General features: G+C 33.5%; 2 protein-coding genes and 1 pseudogene across 2 annotated transcripts; all 3 read right to left on the bottom strand.

Annotated features, from left to right (window-relative positions):
• Nucleotides 1-8334: 8334 nt before the first annotated feature.
• Nucleotides 8335-9350, bottom strand: LOC135131374 (uncharacterized). Its single transcript, XM_064059058.1, has 3 exons — nucleotides 9312-9350; nucleotides 8605-9262; nucleotides 8335-8551 (listed from the first exon to the last, which is right to left on the bottom strand). Exons 1-2 carry the CDS (start codon nucleotides 9321-9323, stop codon nucleotides 8618-8620), a joined length of 657 nt encoding a protein of 218 aa, XP_063915128.1. The 5' UTR covers nucleotides 9324-9350; the 3' UTR covers nucleotides 8335-8551; nucleotides 8605-8617.
• A 5383-nt stretch (nucleotides 9351-14733) lies between these two features.
• Nucleotides 14734-15839, bottom strand: LOC135131355 (tetra-peptide repeat homeobox protein 1-like). The gene is made up of 2 exons (XM_064059034.1): nucleotides 15776-15839; nucleotides 14734-15697 (listed from the first exon to the last, which is right to left on the bottom strand). The coding sequence occupies exons 1-2, from the start codon at nucleotides 15785-15787 to the stop codon at nucleotides 14975-14977; spliced, it is 735 nt and encodes a 244-aa protein (XP_063915104.1). The 5' UTR covers nucleotides 15788-15839; the 3' UTR covers nucleotides 14734-14974.
• Nucleotides 15840-17688: 1849 nt separating this feature from the next.
• Nucleotides 17689-20278, bottom strand: LOC135131535 (uncharacterized; annotated as a pseudogene).
• Between the last annotated feature and the right edge of the window lie 3187 nt (nucleotides 20279-23465).

The following is a 23465-nucleotide window of genomic DNA, read 5'->3' as shown; positions in this document are numbered from 1 at the left end:
TATTTAGTATACTTACCAAAATCATGGTTCAACTGAAGCTAATATAATCTGCTAGAAACGAAAAGTTTCTAAATATTATGTGGTCGATAAATGACTAATTAGGAATCGTCATCCATTATTGTATTAATAACAAGCAAGAAAGTATGTGACCCAATTCGTATTGATGGGAAATTAATTGAACCATGGCGGAGGGTAAACGGGCAAAATACGTAAATTTATAGGAGTATTAAATATTTAGTTTTACTCATTGGGAAAAATAAGTTAACAGCACACAGCTACTCTATTCCATTTTATGCAGTTTTCTTCCATAAAAATTGCAACGTAGTATATAATCGGAAGAACATAATTTAATTTACGCAGCTACGTAGATAAATATTTACCCGTATCTTAATAAAGTTGTAGAACTTCTTCTGATATGATTTTAATAACTTTGTATGTCATTGCCATTGTGATGATTTTAGTCATCTGCTCAATTTTCTAATAAAATTTAATCAGAATAATCATTAGAGTTGCTATAAAAAGAGAAAAAATGTATGAAAGCTTTTAACACGTTTTTTCTACCTTGATTTTGTAACAGAGCTATTAAAATAAAGTTAACGAGATTTGTTTGGCAATAAATTTTCTATACTACATTGCACTATTCAGTGAAATTTCCCGTATTTCGGGAGGCTTAAGGACTTCACTAACTTCCTCCCACGACATTTCAACCAATTTTAACTTACAAAAACTCGAATTGGTTAGAATTACAATTATTGTTGTGAAAATTCGAACTTCAAAAGGTTCGTTGTTCGTGTCATACCAGCCCATCACCAACCACGACAAAATTCCACAGATTTAAAAAAATTCAATTTTCAATAAAATTTTGCGAAAAAACGTGCAGGGTAGAAAACATAGTGTAAATAATTCGTTCATAAGGCCATTGTGTCACTCATCCTTTATGTAACTCGTGACTTCGCCACTCGTTCTATAAACTTGGATTCGTGCCTTAATATTTGCCTTATGAAACTCGTTCTTTAATATATTATTAATGAGTTACATGCCCTATTTCATACTGTTGACATACTGTTGATTTATACTTAAATTATGTTTCTGAAGGATTAAAACCGTCTAGGGCCATCACTTTTATGTAGTTAGTAGTAAATTTAAAATTTAATGCCACGGGTGTAGTTGGAATAATTACTAGACTAATCTTTCATATTATTTCTATCTTAAGCAAGAAACATAGGCGAAAATCATTAAAGCTAGGAGTCAGTACTGGTAGAAAAGCAAGTCATTATGGGTATGGTTTTAAAAAGATCTTGAATGAATTTATTTTTCAAGAATAAAAGTAACATAGATATAATTTTCACCTGTGCCCAAGAACAGAAGTAGGACAACTGTATTATGTATGTATAGGATTTGAAAAAAAAAGTCACAAAATTCAAAAAAGCGGATATAAGATTGTATTAGTATTATTTTGGAGTATTATTATAATATTTGTCGTTAAAGAAAATATCATTTTTGTATACCTCGATGAGACTTGGGTTTTCCAAAATGGGTTTCAGGTCCGCCAGTAGGTTCTGGAAACCACCTCAAAAGACATGCAATCAAAATTCAAACAGTAATGAAGGTGGTATTATTATTTTATCTTAACTTCAGACAAGAAGGACGGTTTCTTACCTGTCTGTGGCTTCATATTCGATTGTGATAACAATGATAAAGATTATCATAAAATATAAATGGAGACATTTTTAAAAAATGACACAAATCCTAATAACTGATATAAAATTAGTCACGAAGAAATGTGTCATTGTTGTCATCCCACCACTTTGTGCAACTGGAAAAATATCCACTGCTTCAACAAAAAACAAGTGTTACAACATTGGCTAGCTGATCACATTATTCATACGAAAAAAAATGTATATAAAAATCAATTGCTAGAACTGGTGAAACCATTTTTTATTAACACTGCAAAGAAATATGTGATAAATGAACTCTTCACAAATTTTTACGACTTCCTTCGTATAACTGCCAGTTCAACCACTAAACTAACATGGGGTTGTTATAAAACTATTACATACTTATAACAGAAGAATTCAGGAAAAGGTAAGTAACTAAAATAGAGTTGTAGCGAGAGGCATTAGAACAATGCACGTCTGAAAAGTGGGCTAACGATACAGCGCATACAAAAAATTTTAAGACTGATTTAAAAAAAAATCCTGCAAAGTACTAACTTTAGAAAGATATATTTGATAGCATTTTCTCGTGTTAAAGGACTCAATTTATTAGATTTTAAACAATTGCTATTAATGGAAAAAGATATGTTAAACTAGATGAGGACATTGATCATTTTTTTTTTGTTGTGTGACTTGTGTGGTTTTGTTAAACATAAGCTTACCTTTTTTTGGGCTATTATAATTGGTATAGTTTATTTTGATTTTGAAATTATTTGTCAGAGACCATAACAATACACCAAGTCGATGGAACAATTTCTCGACCTGCAGAGGAATTATAATGGAATTTTTTGACCAATCAACATTTTATTTTATGTTAAATTCATAATTGTAAGTATAAATGACTACGTTAATGTAAATTAAGTTTTAAAGTGTTAAGATTGAAAGAACAAGGGTTGAATCTAAATGCTAAATTGTGTTACATAATTACACCAACCAATGTGACAATTCTATCAGTGCTTCAGGAAGTTACTGAATTAACTGCTAGTTATATCAGTAGCATATAAAAGCTAGTTGTAAAATTAATTCCGTGACATTACGGAAACTGACATAACACTTGGACATAACATGGTCACGAAATGTAAAAACTGATACTTATAACTTGACACATTAAGCATTTATGACATTTTAGATGACATATGTTACTTTCCACCCATGAGATGGAAGTGAGGTAAGTAATAGCTCACTTACGGACCTTTTACAAAGTTGGAAAGCGTCACATTACTGATCGATTGTGAATAAAATATTTCCTCGACTGTGCGTGGTGAAAACAACATTTTTATTATTAACTGGTGCAGAATCCACTCGTTTACTTTTTTGTTTATCACATGAATTAACACCAAATCTACGGTCGCGACCAGAAAATCTTGGACGTCGTTTTTCTGTTATTTGGAAAATTTTGATGTAGTTTGTAGCTTCATAAAATTTAAAAGATTTATCACGTTGTATATTCGGTGTCAACAAATCCTGAAATAATTGCGGGTGTGGTTTTATTAGAAAAATTTGATTAACTTTTTGATTTTCAAGATTCCATCAGCAGCAAGGTGAAAATAATTCTATTCTGTGAAAATCTTGTGCCTAAAACCGTTGTTTTAACAGTAGCAGTTCTAAATATGATTAGATAATAGGTATTATGTAATGATTAACTCAATTTTAGCAAATTGCAAAATGTGAGAAAATTTCTTTGTATAGGTTCTAAATTTTAGATAAACTGGAAAATTTCATTGGACAATTGTTTTTTTTCGATAACCCAGTCCAGTATGGTTAAAAATATTTACAGGTTTTTAAATTGGACAATGGGAAATGCTATACTATACGTTTTGAAATAAAATCATAAAACTGCTGGCGTGATATCGATAATCTTAACATATACACTTAAAATTTTAGAGTAATTGACTATAATCAGTCCCCTGCACAAGAAAGGAAACAGAGAAAAAGTAGAAAACTATAGAGGAATTACGTTGTTGAATACAACTTACAAGATCTACAGTTCCATTTTACAACATAAGTTGGAAAGGGATATAGAGGAAAAACAACTGCTACCAGAGGTGCAAATGGGATTTAGAAAGGGAAGAGGAACAATCGAATGCATAGCGACCCTGGATCACATAGTAAGGAGGGAATTAAACGAAAAAGGAGGAAAGGTATACGCGCTCTTTGTAGATTTGAAAGCGGCTTTTGATATGGTTAATAGGGAAAGACTATGGCAGATAATGAAAGACATGGGCATCAGTAAAACACTAATAGAGAGAATTAGAGAAATCTACAGAGAGACAGAAAATAGAATCAGAGTTAATGGAGAAACGTCGATGAATTTCTGGACGAAGAAAGGAGTTAGGCAAGGATGTCCATTAAGTCCAACGCTCTTTTCCTTGTATATAGCAAAATTAGAAGAAAATCTTAGGAAGGCACAGATGGGAGGGGTCACTTTAGGGAAAACAAAAATCTGGTCACTACAGTATGCAGACGATATTGTCCTACTGGCAAAAACGGGTAAAGAAATAAGAGAGATGATGAGAACCCTACAAACATTTGTAAGAAGGAGAGAACTGCAAATGAATGTAGAAAAAACGAAAATGATGGTTTTCAGAAAGGCGGTAGGGAGAAGTAAGAAAGAGGTTTGGCAATGGGAAGAAAAGACGATAGAAGAAGTAGCGACGTTTAAATATTTAGGGTATACATTTCAAAGAAATGGAAGAAGAACCCAACATTTGGAAAATACAGTAAAGAAGGCAAATAGATTGTTGAAGGCGGTATGGGGACTGGCAGAGAGAAGGTTGAAGAACGATTTCGTTAGAAGAATATGGCTCTTCGACAGCTTAATAAAAAGTGTTATTATGTACGGTGCTGAAATCTGGGGATGGAAGGAAAGGGAGAGTCTAGAACGAGTACAGGCAAAGTATTTGAAATGGACGTTAGGGTTGGAAAAAGAGACACCAGAGTACATTGTATTAGAGGAAACGAAGAGAGAAAAACTAAGAATAGAAGCAACACGAAGGGCAATGAAATTTGAAGAGAAGATCAGGCAGAACGTTGAATGCAAAATAATGAAAGAAATGTGGGAAGAGATAAGGGTAAATTATAAGAAGACAGCGGAAGAAAGAAGAGAATTTTACGAAGTAAGAGGTCTAACGGCAGAAGAAGTAGAGAGAAAAAGGATAGAGGGAGCAGAGCCCAGGAAGGAAATTTTAAATCTAGATGAAGAGTTACAAAGAAAAGAGCAAAGGAAAAAAATAGCAGAGTCCAGATATAATCCAAAATATGGAGAAATAATAGGAGGTCTAAAATTACCGGAGTATCTAATAAGAGGGAGAAAGAATGAAGACAGAAAGACAATAGCCAGATTTAGGGTGGGAAATGAAGAAGGAGAAAACTGTTACTGGAAAGAGGAAGAGGATAGAAGATGCGGATTATGTAGGGAATTTCCGGAGACGATTGAACACTGGCTAAAGGATTGTGAAGAGTTACGGGAAGTCGAGAAAGATAGGAATGAGCTATTGAACGAAACAGGTGATGGTCTGGAATGGATGAAAATGATATTAGAAAAGAAACGAAAATAAGGAAGCATTTCGAGAAAGAATATTAGTTTAAGTTAAAATATGTTTAATTGATATATATTTGTACATATATAGATATATTAAGGGAAAAATGTAAACCGGACTTCTTTCAAGTCCCGAATGGGAAAGAAATAAACAGTTACATACATACATACATACATACTTATAACTTGACACATTAAGCATTTATGACATTTTAGATGACATATGTTACTTTCCACCCATGAGATGGAAGTGAGGTAAGTAATAGCTCACTTACGGACCTTTTACAAAGTTGGAAAGCGTCACATTACTGATCGATTGTGAATAAAATATTTCCTCGACTGTGCGTGGTGAAAACAACATTTTTATTATTAACTGGTGCAGAATCCACTCGTTTACTTTTTTGTTTATCACATGAATTAACACCAAATCTACGGTCGCGACCAGAAAATCTTGGACGTCGTTTTTCTGTTATTTGAAAAATTTTGATGTAGTTTGTGGCTTCATAAAATTTAAAAGATTTATCACGTTGTATATTCGGTGTCAACAAATCCTGAAATAATTGCGGGTGTGGTTTTATTAGAAAAATTTGATTAACTTTTTGATTTTCAAGATTCCATCAGCAGCAAGGTGAAAATAATTCTATTCTGTGAAAATCTTGTGCCTAAAACCGTTGTTTTAACAGTAGCAGTTCTAAATATGATTAGATAATAGGTATTATGTAATGATTAACTCAATTTTAGCAAATTGCAAAATGTGAGAAAATTTCTTTGTATAGGTTCTAAATTTTAGATAAACTGGAAAATTTCATTGGACAATTGTTTTTTTTCGATAACCCAGTCCAGTATGGTTAAAAATATTTACAGGTTTTTAAATTGGACAATGGGAAATGCTATACTATACGTTTTGAAATAAAATCATAAAACTGCTGGCGTGATATCGATAATCTTAACATATACACTTAAAATTTTAGAGTAATTGACTATAATAATAATTACACAATTAATGTAGCATCTATATCGTAAATTTGGGGCTTTGAACCAATTTGACAACACGTTCCAACTTCTATTAGCACAAAGTATTAGAAAGCTACACTTTCGGTGCGCATAATTTTTTTGTGGCCACACGGTTCTCGTAAAAATATTTTAAACATTCATAAAAAAAGACAGAACTGATGTCACAGTTCTATAAAGCTGAAAAACATAAAATAAGTTTCTTACAGAACACAATTGTTGTGAAGTACCTACGGCTATAAATAATGTATGATTAATAACAATAATTCCAGAACTTGAGATCATAGCAGGAGTCTGAGATTTTATCAGCAGCATTAGGTACAGTTTTCGATTTTTCATATTCCATAAATGCCAAGGTAAAAATAATGCTGCTGTGTGTAGTTCCAGTGACTAAAATTACGCTGACTGTAAAATTATATACACTTACTTTCTGTTAACACTAACTGCATCTTGTAAAAGTTGACCACTAATACAAAATCCTGAAGTTACTAAACCTCCAGTTACTGCTAGCATAATTCCACGTATGAAAGAGTTGTCAAAATCCTTCTAAAATAATTAAATGTTTAGGTTTTTTTTTTCGAAGTAAACTAAAATACCAAGTAAAATACAAGCGAAACTGAGAAAAGTATAGAACTGGTAGTCACCATAAAAATCGGCAAATAAATAATATCGTTAAGTTCAGTAATGACCCTGCAATATACATTGGTACTATCATATTATGACAATAATCATCGCTCACCGTAGCAAATATTGGTGGTACTGAATACAGCTTTTTAGTTCTTCCGTAACTCGAATTTGATAGTCATTATTTCTCAAGAGATCTTCATTTTCTTCGGACCCTTTGAAATATAATTTCTGCAATCTTTTCTTTAACAAGAAAAATTGAATTTTAAGGTGCAGACAGAAATGAATTAATACAAAAGCTGTAGCCATCATTGTAAACCCTCCATGATATACTGACAAATAATAAATTGTGGAAATAGGATTTTTCCACTTGCCAAAATAATCAGTATAAACCTTCACTGGTAACATAATGTCATACTCATCACCAACCCACGGCAGACCCGCGGTGGATGTCGAAAATGAAGACACAAGTGTAACGACGACGAAAATGTTTGCAAGCTTTGCTGAGTTACGAATTATTCGGTAATTTTGTTTTCCTGCGCAATGTGGGGACCAAAATTTTGGAAATTCTCGACTTACTAAATTAAGGTATTCGTTTTTTTTCCAAAATATGACGACATAGCAAGAAAATCCCTAGAAGTCAGTTGCAGATAAAAAAAAGCTGCAGATAAAAATCTTACCAGAACCGCCCCTAAAGCAAGCAATGAGTAGTTTTTCCAAAACTCTTTTTCGAGGTTTGTTAGTAAAACATATCCACATGGTACAAATGTTGCCGACATGAAAGATACGCAGAACATTCCCACGAATTTGAATTTTGATAAAAGAAAAAACTCAGGCAGAGCAGTTAGTGCAAATAAAACATCTTCTAAAATTTAGTTTATAAATTATAATATTATAAAATAAACATTATTACCTTGAAGTATGTCGTTCATTCTCCAAAGCATTTTGAAAGTTGTAAATGACTGTAGGTATTAAACAAAGACTTGTGTTAGCGACGGCTTAGAATAAAACAATGACGTGTTTTCTAAGTTTTATATCTCTTTTTATTATGGTTCCAATAAGCATAATGATTGTAATTCGACAGTAAATATCAAATGACATTAAGTATGTTTTCTTTGTTGATGTTGCTCTATTTTAGCATCTAAACGTATTAACTATATGTCTTTTTTTTCGTTAGGTTCTATTGTGTAAGATCACCATTTTAGGAGACACACTGACTGTTTTTGAAATAACAATCACTTGGAATTTATTATATGTGTCTAAATTGATTTTAATGTGTCTTAACAATTTATAACATTTTTATAAGTAAAAATTTTGTTCAATTCCTAGTGTTTAAGTAAAAAGGATGATCTTATTTGTAACTTATAGTTAAAATAACTAAAGTAATTGCTGCAACAATATATTTTTGTAACATTTTACAGACATTAACAATGTGTAGCAGAAATTTTAGACCATTCGCTTTAAAAATATTTTAAGATGTCGTGATCTCTGATTTGTAATTCCAGTCGGTAACCAGAAATAAATTTTGACAATAGTGACGGTAAATTTTAAAACATTTTATTTATCAGGTAGAAAAAATATAATAACAATAATATTTATAAAAAACGCAAACATTAAATAATATCACATGTAACCACCATGGAATATTGAGCGTCTCAGAGACCTGTAATTAAATACAAATTAATTAATGATAACAAAACCGCAAAAAAATCTTACCAAGACGTAATATTTAAAGCTTCAGATCATGAGATAACTCAATTCCTTCGCCGAAAGATTCAATGTGTCCTTCATAACCTCCGAAATAACCCCCATAACCATGGTGAACTTCTTTGGCAATGATTGGGATTTTCTTTTCTACGACTACAGGGTATGGTACTTTAACTGGGTAGGGTTTAGGCACATGAACAGGGTAAGGTTTGGGGACAGGTACTTTCACAGGTACTGGTACTGGAACCTTGACAGGGACCTTAATATGTACAGGATATGGCTTGGCAACAGGTACAGGGTATGGTTTTTTGACTACCACTGGGTATGGCTTTGGCACTGGAACAGGGTAAGGCCTGTCAACGGGAACTTTAACTGGCACCTTCACAGGGTATGGAACGTGTTTGACGACAGGATAAGGCACTGGGTGGGGTACTGGATATGGCACTTTTTTGGTAAGGGTGATGGTTTTGACGTGCTCGTGGTGATGACCAAGGTCCAGTCCATGACCTCCAAGAAATTCTATACCACCGTGACCATAACCACCGTGATCAAAACCACCGTAACCACCTATTTCTTCGTAACCACCTAGTTCTAGACCACGTTTGGAAAGCTTCTTCTCATCTTGAACTTCATCGGCTAAAGCCAAGCCGACTATTGTTAAGATAATCTGGAAGGAGTCACGTTATTTAAATCAACACTAAACACTTTTCACTTACAATGAACTTCATCCTGTGGTATTAGTCCAAATGGTATACGCACACTGATGATTATCATTTCGACTAGCAAGTATTTATACAAAATGACTTTCCCCAAAGACCCTTGGTTCCGTTCATGTGTAAAAATGCACAATTTGGGTCACGCATTAAAACTAATAATGCCTTTACTTTTTACATAAGTAGGGAAGTAATATGATAGAACGTATTGGTTAACAGAATAGAAATTAAGCTAGTAATTTGTTAAGACTTCCTACATAATGATATAATCGTGTACGATTCTAAAAATATTCCGAAACGTAATGTGTTATGTATAGTTTATCTAATTTGTCACTGGTATGCATACAGTAACGTAAGTAGAACATTAAATTTGGGAGTAAATATAACACGATTTATAGCCAGGACGGTGTTACGTAACAGACTGATTCGAAAAAAATGATCATCGTCATTAAGAACATGGCGAAGATTAACAGGTGATCTGTAATTACAACACTTTAAATTTGCTCAAAATTGCAAAACGCATTTTTTATTGCTATAGGATGCAAATTAAAAAGTGTTAAGAAATGGTTTTAACACATATTGTAAGAGCATTTATTTCTTTACTCGAGCGCTAAATCATTACGTAAACCGTCTGTTGGCGATCTAAGTTCCGATGTTGCACGCAGTGCGTGCCATTTTGTTTAACATATGCACAAACTAAACTATAACGTGATGAATATTATTTGAATATTAAATCTCGATATTACTAAAATAGTCAGTTTGTTTGATTAGTAAATCGAATTTTGAAACACGTATAGTCCTCCTATTTTTTTACGAAGCTTTATAGCAACACAATTTTTTTCCTGGAAAAGATTCCAAAAGATATATCCTTCTATCTGAGTATAACTAAATATAAAGTGAGTTTAACTTGTATTTTTTTTTATTATCAATTTGAATTTTAAAAGTAAAAAATCTTGTTTACCTACATACAAAACCGGAAAAGGAAAGAATATTAATATGAATTATTTCATAATAATACTAAAATTAATTATTAAATTACTAAAAAAATTTGGAATTCCCGTGTTTTATTAAAACGTTAAAGGCGAATAATATCTTACATATAAGTTATTAATAAATACTTATTAAAAAATATTAAGTTTTAAATATTGTTTCATAACGTTTTGCTGAGAATTTGAATAAAACTATAATCCATACCTGTATATCTTTAACGTATTTATTACTTCTATATGGTTATTGTTATTAATTATTACATATGTTATTAGTTCTTTTTAACTTCAAGACTATTTTTTCTGACGATTTAATTACCATAAATCTGCATATAACGAATTACGAAAGTTTATTTTTTTAACGACAGTTGTTACTCAAAACATATCGCCACTTTGAAGAATATTTGGTTAACAAGTTTCTATTATAAACACGACAATTTAAATACGAAGATTTATTCAAATTGTTTTTTATATAAAAAAAAGTATTTTCATTTTTCAATTTTATGCAGAAATGCTGGTGTTTTCACTAAAATTTGTACAGTTTGCAGCGTTTGTAAAAGTTGTGGACGATAATGTGCATTACATACTTATTTATTTAACATCAGTAGTCGAATCCGATCACTTTACAACGATTATCAATTCAATATTAATTACTTACTTAATATAAATACAACATACCTAGTCTTCCGTCTCGTCAGGAGAAAACTGCATTAAGTACATTACCCAATAGTATAACAGATGACTTACATTAAGGCTTTTGGATAATGGACTGTCGTTTTCGAGGTTACTTTTACTACATTGAAAGAAATTGTCTAAATTCCGAAAATTTTTGATCAAAAGGCTGTATTAAAGTTAAAAATAATTAATAAATACTTTTTTTTTCATAAATTTCATGACTTTTTAATCACACCATACTTGTAAACAAATAAAAGTCAGATAGATATTTGGCGGTTCTTTCTGAGAAAGAAAATACGTTTATTAGTTTTGTTTCCGAGACAGATTAAAAATAAACTTTAATCTTAGAAATTTTTGAAAATTTTAAGTATACTTGTTGGTAGCTATTTTTGACTAAGTTGTGAAAAGGAATATTTATTTTATTTTTTTCTGAAAAATTACATTGTCTTACGAATTCGTTATGACGTTTTTTGTTCAATTTTTATATTTTCAATGCCCAATTTCAACAAACATAATGTCTGATTAATGTTTTTTAAATTATGAGAAAATCTATATTTTTAACACATTTAAAAAAATTAATTTTAACTTAACCTGTGTTTAGGCATACTAGTTTCATGATTTACTTATTTCTTGTACTATTTTCATGTAAATAAGAATAATCATAGAAGCCTAGGTCCAAAAAAGGTCAGTAACTTAAATTTACACGACTAATTACACTTGTGGTTACGTACAAAATAATTCTAGCGCAGCATGACTGGACCCTATTTTGACTGAACTGAATTGTTGGTCTCTATTTTAAACGCATACTTTCTTTCTAGATATTTGGCGATTGAGGTTTTTCTGGAATATCCATCGGGATTTCCGCTTAAAGGCTTTTCTTTAGCGAACGCCATCCGATCGACGATGAGCCATCGATCATCGCCGTACATACTAGAAAGCCCTCCAGAAAACCCATAGGCGTCGTACGGGGGCGGCGTGTGGCTTTATTTCGTAACAATATTTTAAATGTTTTGTTTCAGGTGTTCGACTTATGGGTTAAATTTCATACTGATTTTTTTGTACGTAATTTTTTTCATAACTTTACCTTCTTTTCTAGTTTTTATATTACCAAATCATTTAGAATTTTATAGCACTAAACGCAGTCTTTTACTCCTGAATTTAATATTTACTATATTTATAAAACATTTAGGCCCAATTTTACCAACCAGGGATAAACCAAGGATAACTCTATTCCTTGGATAAACGTCGGATATTGATTTTACAGACATAGGATAACTACGGAATAGATAAAATTAGGGATAAACAACGGTATTTCTTAACCCTCGCTGTGGACATGGGATAAGAATTTATCTAAGGAATAGTAATTGATAATAACACTATCCCACATCATTTTCATAACTGATTCGAAACTATTGACTCTATTTTTTCTTTTAGAAGGTGTAGATCCACATTATTCTCTCGTTTCTTCAGTTTTATCAAAATGAACAACATAACCTCCAAAAAGTTAACCTACGATGGTTGCATGTACATAAATTGCTTTTTTCACGAATATAGATTTATAATATTCCTAATCACTCTAATAATCAGCATAATAAAAAATCGAGACACACTCTGAAAAAGTCGTATTACAATCGCTAATGCACATTATTTATTATTAACCCATTAGCCCTTGCTACGTGACCAAACCCTAGCTGTCGATTGCCGCTGCAAAGATGATAGAATGAGAAACTTCTACATTATAGATGAAAATTGTGAGAGTAATGTTGTCACAAAGCAGATCCAAGGAAAAATTTCTGCATCATAGAAAAATTGCTTTGGTAATGTTATTGTAAAGAAGATCCAGGAGGAGATGAACATTGTGGGCGTAATTCACATTCACGCATGAATCTCATCACCGAGAAAAAATGGGAATAAAATTGTAATTTTGATTACTAACGTTAATGTTAATGTCAATGTCCCTTTGGACGTCCCATTCGTCCTACCTGGCTCCTGATCTCTTCATTACTACCGGAATCAAAAACTTCCACCTGTTTTCCCCATATTTATTAAAATTTCTGTAAACTTTTGGATAACACACTTCTGTTGTGTCAATATTTTTGACATTTTACATATCATTTTGTTACCAACATCACAACAAAATTAGGTAAACCGAGGGATAACTAACGATCAGATAAAAATTATTGTAAAAGTAGTACCGATTTATCCAAGGGTTAAATGACGGGATATATTTATACCTTGGATAACTATTCCCATGTTTATCCACGATTTGTAAAAGTGGGCCTTAGTTGCTCTTAAAAAAATCACGTACCAAAAATGCTAAAATTTGTTCTGTTTTTTCTGTAATTATACTTCGACTTTGCAGTACAGTTTCTTTCTGGTAGACAGCAATAGTCGCATTTCATTAAAAACGAAAGCAATAGAATGTTTGCTTATTTCACACATTTACATACCACCCCTACTCCAAAATCTATATCAACCCATAAGCATATTAATGACCAAATCAACACAAAAATTAGAGTTGCATATTAAAAAAACAGGATGCCTATTTTGCTCTTTTATGTCTGTAACAAAAACGTTTTAATGTCTTCTCTACAAAATATCTTGGGATGTTTATTTCGATTCTAACTAATAGCTTTCCTTTAAAGCACTTCTATATATAGTTTAGGAAATATCGTTGTACCCTATAAAATTTTATTGACTATAACGAGACGGACAGTAGTACAATAGCAAGAGATATTTACAACTTAAAGTTGTCGCGTGGCGGTAATCCCCAGATGTTAGAAAGAAGAATAATCCAGGTCCGGACAGGGACCTTCGTTACTCACGAACAAAACTGACCATTATTTTAAGGGTACAACTACTTGGTAAATGTTCACCGACAAATTCGGGTGGACTGGTGTAAGCCATAAATATTTCTTACTATTGTACTACTTACTGTTCGCCTCGTTATTGTCAATAAAATTGTATAGGGTACAACGATATTTCTTAAACTATACTTTATAAAATTTAATTTTGCGAATTGTTTACCTCCCATGTGGTATTATAACTATTAGTTGTTATTAATGGCGGAAAGTAACATACCTTGGGGAAGTAAAGAAAAAAATATTTCACATTTAAACAAATCCTAGAATTTATAATGTCCCTTTGATTGTTCTTGCCCAGAAGCGAAGAGTAAGCATTGCCCTCAAACTTTTTAATTTTCATGTTTTTCATTTTTATTAAAATCCATTTTAAACAAATTCGACTTTTGATATTGATATCTAATATTGTATATTTTTAATAAGCAAGTTTTTTACTTAAAACTATAGGCGGAAGTAAGTCAAATGTTATATACAACTAGGGATCTAGTATTCTTGACCAGTCTCGGACTATGTTGGCGGCTCGAGCTCAAACCTCATCCTCGACTGGAATTAGGTAATATGATTATCCACATGCATTGTAACATAAATAACTTTTTGTATGCGCCTCTTTTATAGTTAAAACATTTGTCTGGTATAAAAACGTAATCATATTCTTTGGACGTTATTAAAGACAAGAGTAAGTTATTGTATCCACAAAAGACTTTGTTGCTCAAGCAGTCGAATAAAGACTATTAAACTCTAGTAAGTTTTCTAAAAATTTCAAGTATAAATGTTGCGAATATTAGATATTTTCGCTTAAGTTCTCATAATTAGCAGTGTAGTAAACATAGCACGTAACAACATTGTAATTTAATATTTTTCTTGTAAAATGTTTTTATGTATTTTTGTAGTAAAACACCAAGGTAATGCTTTTGGGTCTTTATTGAGGTAATAGTAAAAATAGAAAGAATTTCGTTCAAATGTGGAATCGTCTACAAAGTTGCAAACAATTCACACATTTCTAACGAAATTGAACAGTTGCTTGCCAATCCATTCCTGGTTGCGAATAGTGTGGAAACTCTCCACAGTAGTGAAGCTAAACCACACTATTTCTTAAAAACGATTTTGACATATTTAATTTAAAGTAGTTGTTGAAATTGTCGATTTAGTGATGTCCAAAATCATCTCCAAGAGAGAAACCGTGTTCGCTTCCGAAAGACAGACCTTGTCCGCCGCCCAAGGACAAACCATGTCCGCCTCCCAAAGACAATCCACCGTCTCCGAAACCTCCAGAAGAGTACTCTTCATGTCCCTTGACGAATACTGGCACTGGCTTCTTGATGATCTTGTATTCAGGGATGTGAACTGGGACTGGTTTATGTACTGGCACTGGGTATGGTTTTGGGATGTGTACAGGGACCTTGAATGGTACTGGCACTTTGACAGGTACTTTCACTGGAACGTGGATGGTTTTTTCCACTTTGACAGGGTAGGGTTTGTCGATGTGGACTGGGTATGGCTGAGGTACATGCACAGGGTAAGGCTTGTCAACTTTCACGGGAATTGGCACTTTCACTGGTACTGGGATCTTTTTTTCCACTGGCACTGGTACTGGGTGTGGTACTGGTACTGCGATTTTCTTGTGGAGAGTGATATGAGTGATGTGGCCGTGATGTTCATCTTCTAAGCCGCCACCGTAGCCGCCGCCGAAGCCACCACCGTAGCCGCCGCTGAAGCCGCCGCTGGTGCTAATTCCGCTATCTAAGCCTCCCAATGAAAGGCTGTCGTGCCCAAGGGAAAAAGACCCATGGTCTCCTAGGATGAGGCCACGTTTGGATTTTGAGGATTCTTCTGCGAGGACTGCAGATGTAAGCAGTAAAGCGCAAACCTATTTTAATGATTTGAATTAATTTCTGTGCACATTTTGTTAATTAGAAGTATATGATTTTGTAGAAAGCTGTCTTACCAGAAATTTCATGATGTTGCTTGAAGGATTGACGATGCAACTGTGTTGTCTTGGGATGGTAAGCGTGGAGTTTTTATAGTGGTGTTAATTTATCCCCCGAAACTCATTTTTATTAAATAATGAATATTTCAAATCCATTGTAGCGCATCAACCGTAACTTAATTAATTTTAATAAAGCGCGCAAATTTATGCATTTTTTAAGTCTACGCCATTTCATGATTTGGTTAAAATTTATTCTGTTGACACACATCTATCATATTTTTGAAAAATACTTTTAAAACACAATTAAGAACACATTTCTAAGTAGGAACTGCATTTTACAGTGCAGCAGAAAATTAATGATAGTGTGAGAAGTGTAAGAAATACGGGCTTAAATCATTTGTTACAGAAGACTTTTTATTGATAAAATGTGATATTCTTTTTAAAGAAATAATTACCATATTTATGGTTGGTTCTTTGACGTATTAGATTATTCGAATTAGCTTTATTAAAATACTCAGCAAAAAATCTATTTTAAATAAAAATGAATCGCTAAATGTGTTGCTAAGCGCAAAATTCGATAACGGCTCGACCAATTCGGCTAATTTTTTTTTTTCATATTTTTGTTAAGGCACAAGGAAGGTTCTTATGGAGAGAAAAAATATAAAAATTACGAGGAAAATACTAAAAACAACACTTTTAGGTTAGGATTATCTTTGGTATGCCTTCAAGTTGATTAGGGTTGGCGTGTCATTAATGAAAATAATATAACGAGTTCCCCCAAAACTTATTTTAATTTCTCAAATATTGTTTATAGTGATGAAAAAATCTAAAAATTCAAAAAATTTTATATTGAATTAATTTCAATAGTTGGCGTTCCTGACGGACCTGTCGTCTTAACTGAGAAAAGTATATTGCATTTCAAATCGTTCTTTGTTTTTTCGTAAAAAAAAAACGTCGGTTATTGTAAGAAAAGTTTTGGTTAACGTAGAAACATCATTTAGTATTATAAATCTTGGAGAAAACTAAATCCAAGAAGTTCTGATCTTTTCAGAACTTATTCAATTGCTTTAAGAACAATACCTGAACTATTGCAGGGCGAGAACGGAGTTTACCTACTTTTAAGTATCTAACTAGATTCAATTGTTATTTAAATGAAGCTTTCGATAAAAAACTACTGGATTCCGTGTATATTGATTTGTCAAAAACCTTCGATAAGGTAAACCGTAAGTTATTGTTCTGTAAATTGAGCCAATTAGGGTTTAACAATAATATCGTTAAATGGTTTAACATATTACTGTCAGAGAGATCACAGCAAGTCAGGATTGGTACTTATATGTCGTGTCCTTATTTTGTTCCATCAGGCGTACCTCAAGGAACGCATTGTGGACCAATTTTGTTTTTAATATTCATTAATGATTTAACGCGTAGCTTTCGTTACTCCAATTTTCTGTTATATGTGGACGATTTGAAGGTATTTACACCTGTTAGTTCCGTGAAAGATGTAATTGAATTACAATAAGATTTTAACCTCTTAAATACATATATAGTATCATTTGTTAATATTAAATTGAGGGTGAACTTTGACTATTGCTTGGGGAATTTTACATTATCTTGTGTTGAGGAAGTCAAAGATTTAGGTATGGTTTTTGATTCTAGATTAACATTTAAGAATCATTATTATACGACATTATACGTGCAAAACGTAAAAACCTTGTCCCAAATAAATAGAAGAACGTCTACCATTGTCCATTTGATTTTTTGGTATTATTCAGTATAACACAAGTGACAATAATGCAATAAGTCAAAAGATAGTATTTATTTATAAACAAAGGAATAGAACATATGTACAATTCATTGAGGTTACAGTCTTAAAATTTCTGGAAACTCTCCACTCAACGTGGAGCTATCCATACTTTTTATTAATACTTTAATACGTAAAATAAAATGCAGTAATAAAAATGCTGCGCTGATACTTCGTTAAAGATGTTAATGATGACCAAAACTTCCACTTCCTAATTCGCCTCCAGATGAACCTCCAGAACCCAATCCAAGGCTATTTCCAGAAATTCCAGAGCTTAATCCTTGGCCTCCTCCGTATCCACCAGATGACCCACCGGAGCCATAACTTTGTCCGCCTCCAAAACCACCAAATGAACCACTCGAGCTTGATCCTTGCCCTCCTCCATATCCACCAGATGAACCACCTGATCCAAAACTTTGTCCGCCTCCAAAACCACCAAATGAACCACTCGAGCTTGATCCTTGTCCTCCTCCATATCCACCAGATGAACCACCTGATCCAAAACCTTGTCCTCCTCCAAAACCGCCAAATGAACCACTCGAGCTTAATCCTTGTCCTCCTCCATATCCACCAGATGAACCACCTGATCCAAAACCTTGTCCTCCTCCAAAACCGCCAAATGAAGCCCCTGAGCTTAATCCTTGTTGTCCTCCAAAACCACCAGATAAACCACCTGATCCAAAACTTTGTCCGCCTCCAAAACCACCAAATGAACCACTCGAGCTTGATCCTTGCCCTCCTCCATATCCACCAGATGAACCACCTGATCCAAAACCTTGTCCGCCGCCAAAACCACCAAATGAACCACTCGAGCTTAATCCTTGTCCTCCTCCATATCCACCAGATGAACCACCTGATCCAAAATCTTGTCCTCCTCCAAAACCGCCAAATGAACCCCCTGAGCTTAATCCTTGTTGTCCTCCAAAACCACCAAATGAACCACTTGAACTTGATCCTCCTCCATATCCACCAGATATACCGAATCCCTGTCCACCACCTGACTGACCGCTTCCATACCCTCCTTGGCCACCTCCTTGTCCACCTCCTTGTCCGCCTCCTTGTCCTGCTCCTTGTCCTCCACTCGATACAGGCACTGGTTGCTTCACAATTTGGAAATCAGGAATCTGAATAGGAATTGGTCTGTTTACTGGAACAGGATAAGGTCTTGGAACAGTGACTGGTATTCTAACTGGTACTGGCACCTGAACTGGGATTTTAATTGCAACAGGCACAGTTCGTTCTACTTGAACAGGATAAGGTTTATCTACGGCGACAGGATAAGGTTGTGCCACTTGGACTGGATAAGGTCTGTCTATATTCACTGGTACTGGTACTTGAACCGGTATCGGTATTGTTCGCTGCACTTGTACTGGAACTGGCTGAGGAATCGGTATAGAAATTTGTCTAGTGAGCTGAATGTGGGTTATAGTACCCCCATTGCCACCGCCACCACCGCCTCCTCCACCAGCACCACTTCCACCAGCGCCACCTCCACCAGTGCCAGCTCCGCCTCCTAAATTGCCGCCGTTTCCACCTCCGATACCGCTGCCGAAACCACCTCCACTTAGTCCTCCACTACTTTGGCCATAAGAGCTCCCGCCTCCTCCAATTCCACCAAGGGAAAGTCCTCCACTGAGTCCCCCAAATCCCCCACCCGACGAAATTCCGCCGCCAAGTCCTCCATATTTCCCAGAAGAAAGACTTCCACTCAAGCTTCCGGTTCCCAATGAGGAACCGCCGCTGAATCCTGAAGAAAGGCCACCTGATCCGCTTAACCCACCCAATCCACCAAATTTTCCACCAGATGAGAGACCACCGCCTAATCCTCCAAATCCGCTTCCAGAAGAAAGACCACCATTTAATCCATTCTGCCCTCCTCCGAAAGAGGAACTTCCTCCCAAGGAAAGACTCCCCAGTCCGCTTTGTCCCCCACTAAAACTGCCTTGGCTTCCGCTCCACGGTCCTTTATTTGAGAGACTTCCAGCAATACTTCCATATCCTCCTCCTAATGATCCACTTTGACCTCCAGAACTTCCCAGTGAAAGTGAAGACAAACCACCGCCGCCGCCGCCGCCACCTCCGCCTATTGAATTTCCACCCCCATATCTTCCAGACAAAAAACCACGTTTTGTTCTGGGAGTATCCTTAGCAAAACTTGTGGTCACCAGTAAGAAAGCACAAACCTAAGAATAAATGATTGATTATTCTAATTAACTGATCTAGCATTTTTTAATTAATTATCTTACCCAAAATTTCATGTTGCTTGTTGAAATGATTTGCAACTGTGATTATGGATGATCGACGTAAGCTTATATACAGTTGTTTTCCCCTATAGTGACAACACTTTCCTTCTGGTGAACATCAAAGAAATGAACAGGAAAAGAAACAAAAAGCAACTAGCGTTAAAAACCATACTGGTCAATGTAAGAGTAATGCTTCTTTGAAAATACAAAAAGGAATTATTTTAATAAGAAGATCTAAAAAGTTGTTTGAACAAGTTCAGTTAAAATTTAACTGAACTTGTTCAAACAACGAATTAATAAAATTAAATTAATAATTTAATTATTAATTTAATTTTATTAATTCGTATAGTGGCTACAATTTTAATCTGTAAAAGCATGTAAATCTTCAAATTATAGTTTCATTAACTATGAAAATCTTATCATTTATGTGCTGTAATGCTAAGTGTGGGAAAATGAGTTCACAATTTATGTCTTCATTTTTAGTGAAATGTTCCTTTTTATTGTACATTTTGATAAAAATAAAAATTATGTTTCATAAATATTGTTGAATAATTCGGGTATAAATCTAACAAGAAATTGTTAAATATTACATTTAATGCAAGTTAGTTGTTTTTAATAAGTGATAAGAAAAGTCAACAGAAACTGTTAATCCTTATACTTGTTTAATTACTTCCTCCACATCCGCTTGAAGTTATCTTACAATTTTTAGAGATGAACTGAAACCTGTTTCCACAAAGAGCAAAAACTTTAAGAAAATGAAATGCAAGCGTGGTGTCAGCGAGCTGTTTATACAGCGTTGCACTAGGATGGCATAACTTAAATGCAAAAATTCTAAAAACTTGTTCGATAGTATCCACTTTCGCAATCAACCAGAAATGCTGTCTGTTTTAAAACAACATGATTAGAAAAAGTTGTAATTCATTTCTATATGAACTACCGGAACTGATTTGTTCCCTCTAAGTGTACATCGGCCACCGCCGGAAATATAACATGTGTATAAGTAGACAGTTTTATGTAGAAATGAAACAGTCGAGTTGCAGTTGTGAAGTAAAAGATTTTAAAATATGTATTTTGACTTTAATCTTCTATTAAAATAATAGTGAGATTTCAGAATAAAGTTTATTAGTGTTTTATTACAGGAATAGTAAAAATATGGGTCTGCATTAGCTATTCTGTTTGAGTTCCTCTGGATACTTAAAGCTTAAATGGTTAAAGTAAGAAACAAATGTTATTCTAAGAAAAATCACATGAGCAAAAATTGAAGAAAAATTTACAAATGTAATTAGTCCACTTAACATGTTTCACCATAGGTTTACCAATCTATATAAAACTTTAGGTGTATTGGTTGTATGTAATTTATTCTCTGGTCACACAGGGCTCTGAGAAGGAGGTTGTAGGTGAAGAGTGGGCTCTACCAATTCCTAAAAGTGCCGATAAGAGAACTCTTATCTTCAATACTGACAGACTTTATCGGATATAAAACGCAATGAAGTATTAATATAATTTTTTTAGAACAGCCCCTATAAGATAAAAATGGAGGTCAATTGTTAAACCACAAAAAAGAAGCATATTGCTTCTCTAAACATAAAAGAAAACACTTACTTATAATATTTAAAGGTGATATCGGTCTAAAAGCGGATTCTAGGGCAAATGCCTTTTCATTTTGGTTGTAAACAAATGCATGAAAATGGTATATAAATGTGTATTTGAGAAAATCCTTTTATGGAGCCCTACTTGTTTTTGTCTGTTTGTCTATTTTTGGTCATGAGTGCCTTTTTTAATTTTTTTCGACCTATTTTAATTTTTTCTGCCTGTTTTACTTTTTTATGCCCATATTGTTAAAAAAATTGTATTTTCTGTGTCCCTAAGCACATGTTTCTTGCGAAGGTCACATTTAAAGTATTTCCAGTACTATAACGATAGATAATAATAATCCAACCCTAGTTTTGGATAAAAGATTCGGGGGAATTCCGTTCGCAAAATGACGACAATTCAGTAACCCAAATCAATTTTTCTGCTTTATGTGTTAAATACACCAAGCCCTCCTACAACTTTCGTTTCGAGTTTTCTTCGTGTATCAATTAGTTCGTGTTGGGTTTTCGTAAAGTGAAGTTCAAAAGTGTAAAACTGTTTCAAAAATTGTTTATCATCTAGTATTTTGTGCCAATCCTGTGAGAAAATTGTAAGTATAAATTAATGTAAAAATGAAAACTAGTTGCGAAATTAATTCAAAAAATTCCCATAATAATATATCAGTTGTTATCTTGCTAAAGAATTTAAGCATAAACTTGAATTTCCTTTCTTCATAGAGAAAAGACCATAAGAAAAATGTTTACTATGAATAATGCAGTGCATTTGTTTCGGCAAATATACCGTTGAAGAAACTTAACAACACAATATTTAGCTTACTTTTGGACAAAAATTGCAAAAATAATATTCCTGAGGAATCAACTTTAATGAATTACTTGTCCCAAGTTTACGATGACGTAAAAAATGTTGTGTTATCGCATAGAAACTTAAGATTCAGAACTTTTTTTCTAATTTTTTGCTGTTTTATTTATTTAGTTAGTTTACATTGTACTTTTGTAGGTGATCAATAGAATTAGAACAGATATTGGGGTTCACGATATTTTGATAGCAGTACATGAAACTACAAATTCTAATGGGCTATACGTTGCAAATATTGTAGTGGGAAAATTCTCTGTAGTCGCAGCTGGTATACCGAATTTACTGGCATCGAAAATATTGGAAAAAACCAATAATGTAATAGTGGCACATTTTATCGTTAGTTAATTATAGTAATTATTAAAAAAAAAATGGTCTAAAGAATTTAGACAGTACTTCCCTCGCTTTCGGAAACGTGACGACTACATGCCTATTATGGTTTTTTTTCGCAGTAGATTTCACAGCATTCGGTTTTATAGTTCCTGAGTAAATCAATAAAATAAATTTACGCATTCATTATTTTTTTTGAGTGACCCGGTATATGCAAATTCAAATAATATGAATGGAATGATAAATTACAAGTACAGACTCGTCATATTTTGTACATTCTAGATGGGATTTATTCGGCAAACTTTTGAGCTGACGTCATCAGTTTTTTGGAGAAGATAACCAAATATATTTTTACCAAAAATTTATTATGCTCTTTATAACCTTAAAACATCTGCAAGATTTCAAAACATTCGGTTCTGTAGTTCCTGATTAAATCAATAAAATACATTTACGCATTCATTAATTTTTTTGGGTCAGCCTGTATATGCAAATCCAAAAAATATGAATGGAGTGATATATCACAAGTACAGACGCAGCATATTTTGTACATTTTAGATAGGATTTATTCGGCAAACTTTTGAGCTGACGTCATCAAGTTTTTGGAGGGGATAACCAAATATATTTTGACTAAAGATTTATGATACTCTTTAGAGCCTTAAATCATCTGCAACTTGTCTAAGCATTCGGGTTAGCAGATTTAAAATTAAATTGCAAAATGTTGTTCTATAATTTTGATTTTTTTCCAAAAATCTGGACGTTTCGGGTAAAAACTCAATTCGGAGTCGTAAACTACATGTGTAGGACTATGTTATTTTATACAATTTAAAACCCATTTACTATGTACAATTTTGAAGTGACGTCATCGCATTAGTGGTGGGGATGATTAGAC

This window comes from Zophobas morio, unplaced genomic scaffold, assembly GCF_036711695.1.
Source record: "Zophobas morio isolate AGI-343-1 ecotype UQ-CSIRO unplaced genomic scaffold, CSIRO_AGI_Zmor_V1 ptg000002l, whole genome shotgun sequence".
NCBI classification, from domain to species: domain Eukaryota; kingdom Metazoa; phylum Arthropoda; class Insecta; order Coleoptera; family Tenebrionidae; genus Zophobas; species Zophobas morio.
This window is presented reverse-complemented; position numbering and strand designations above follow the sequence as displayed.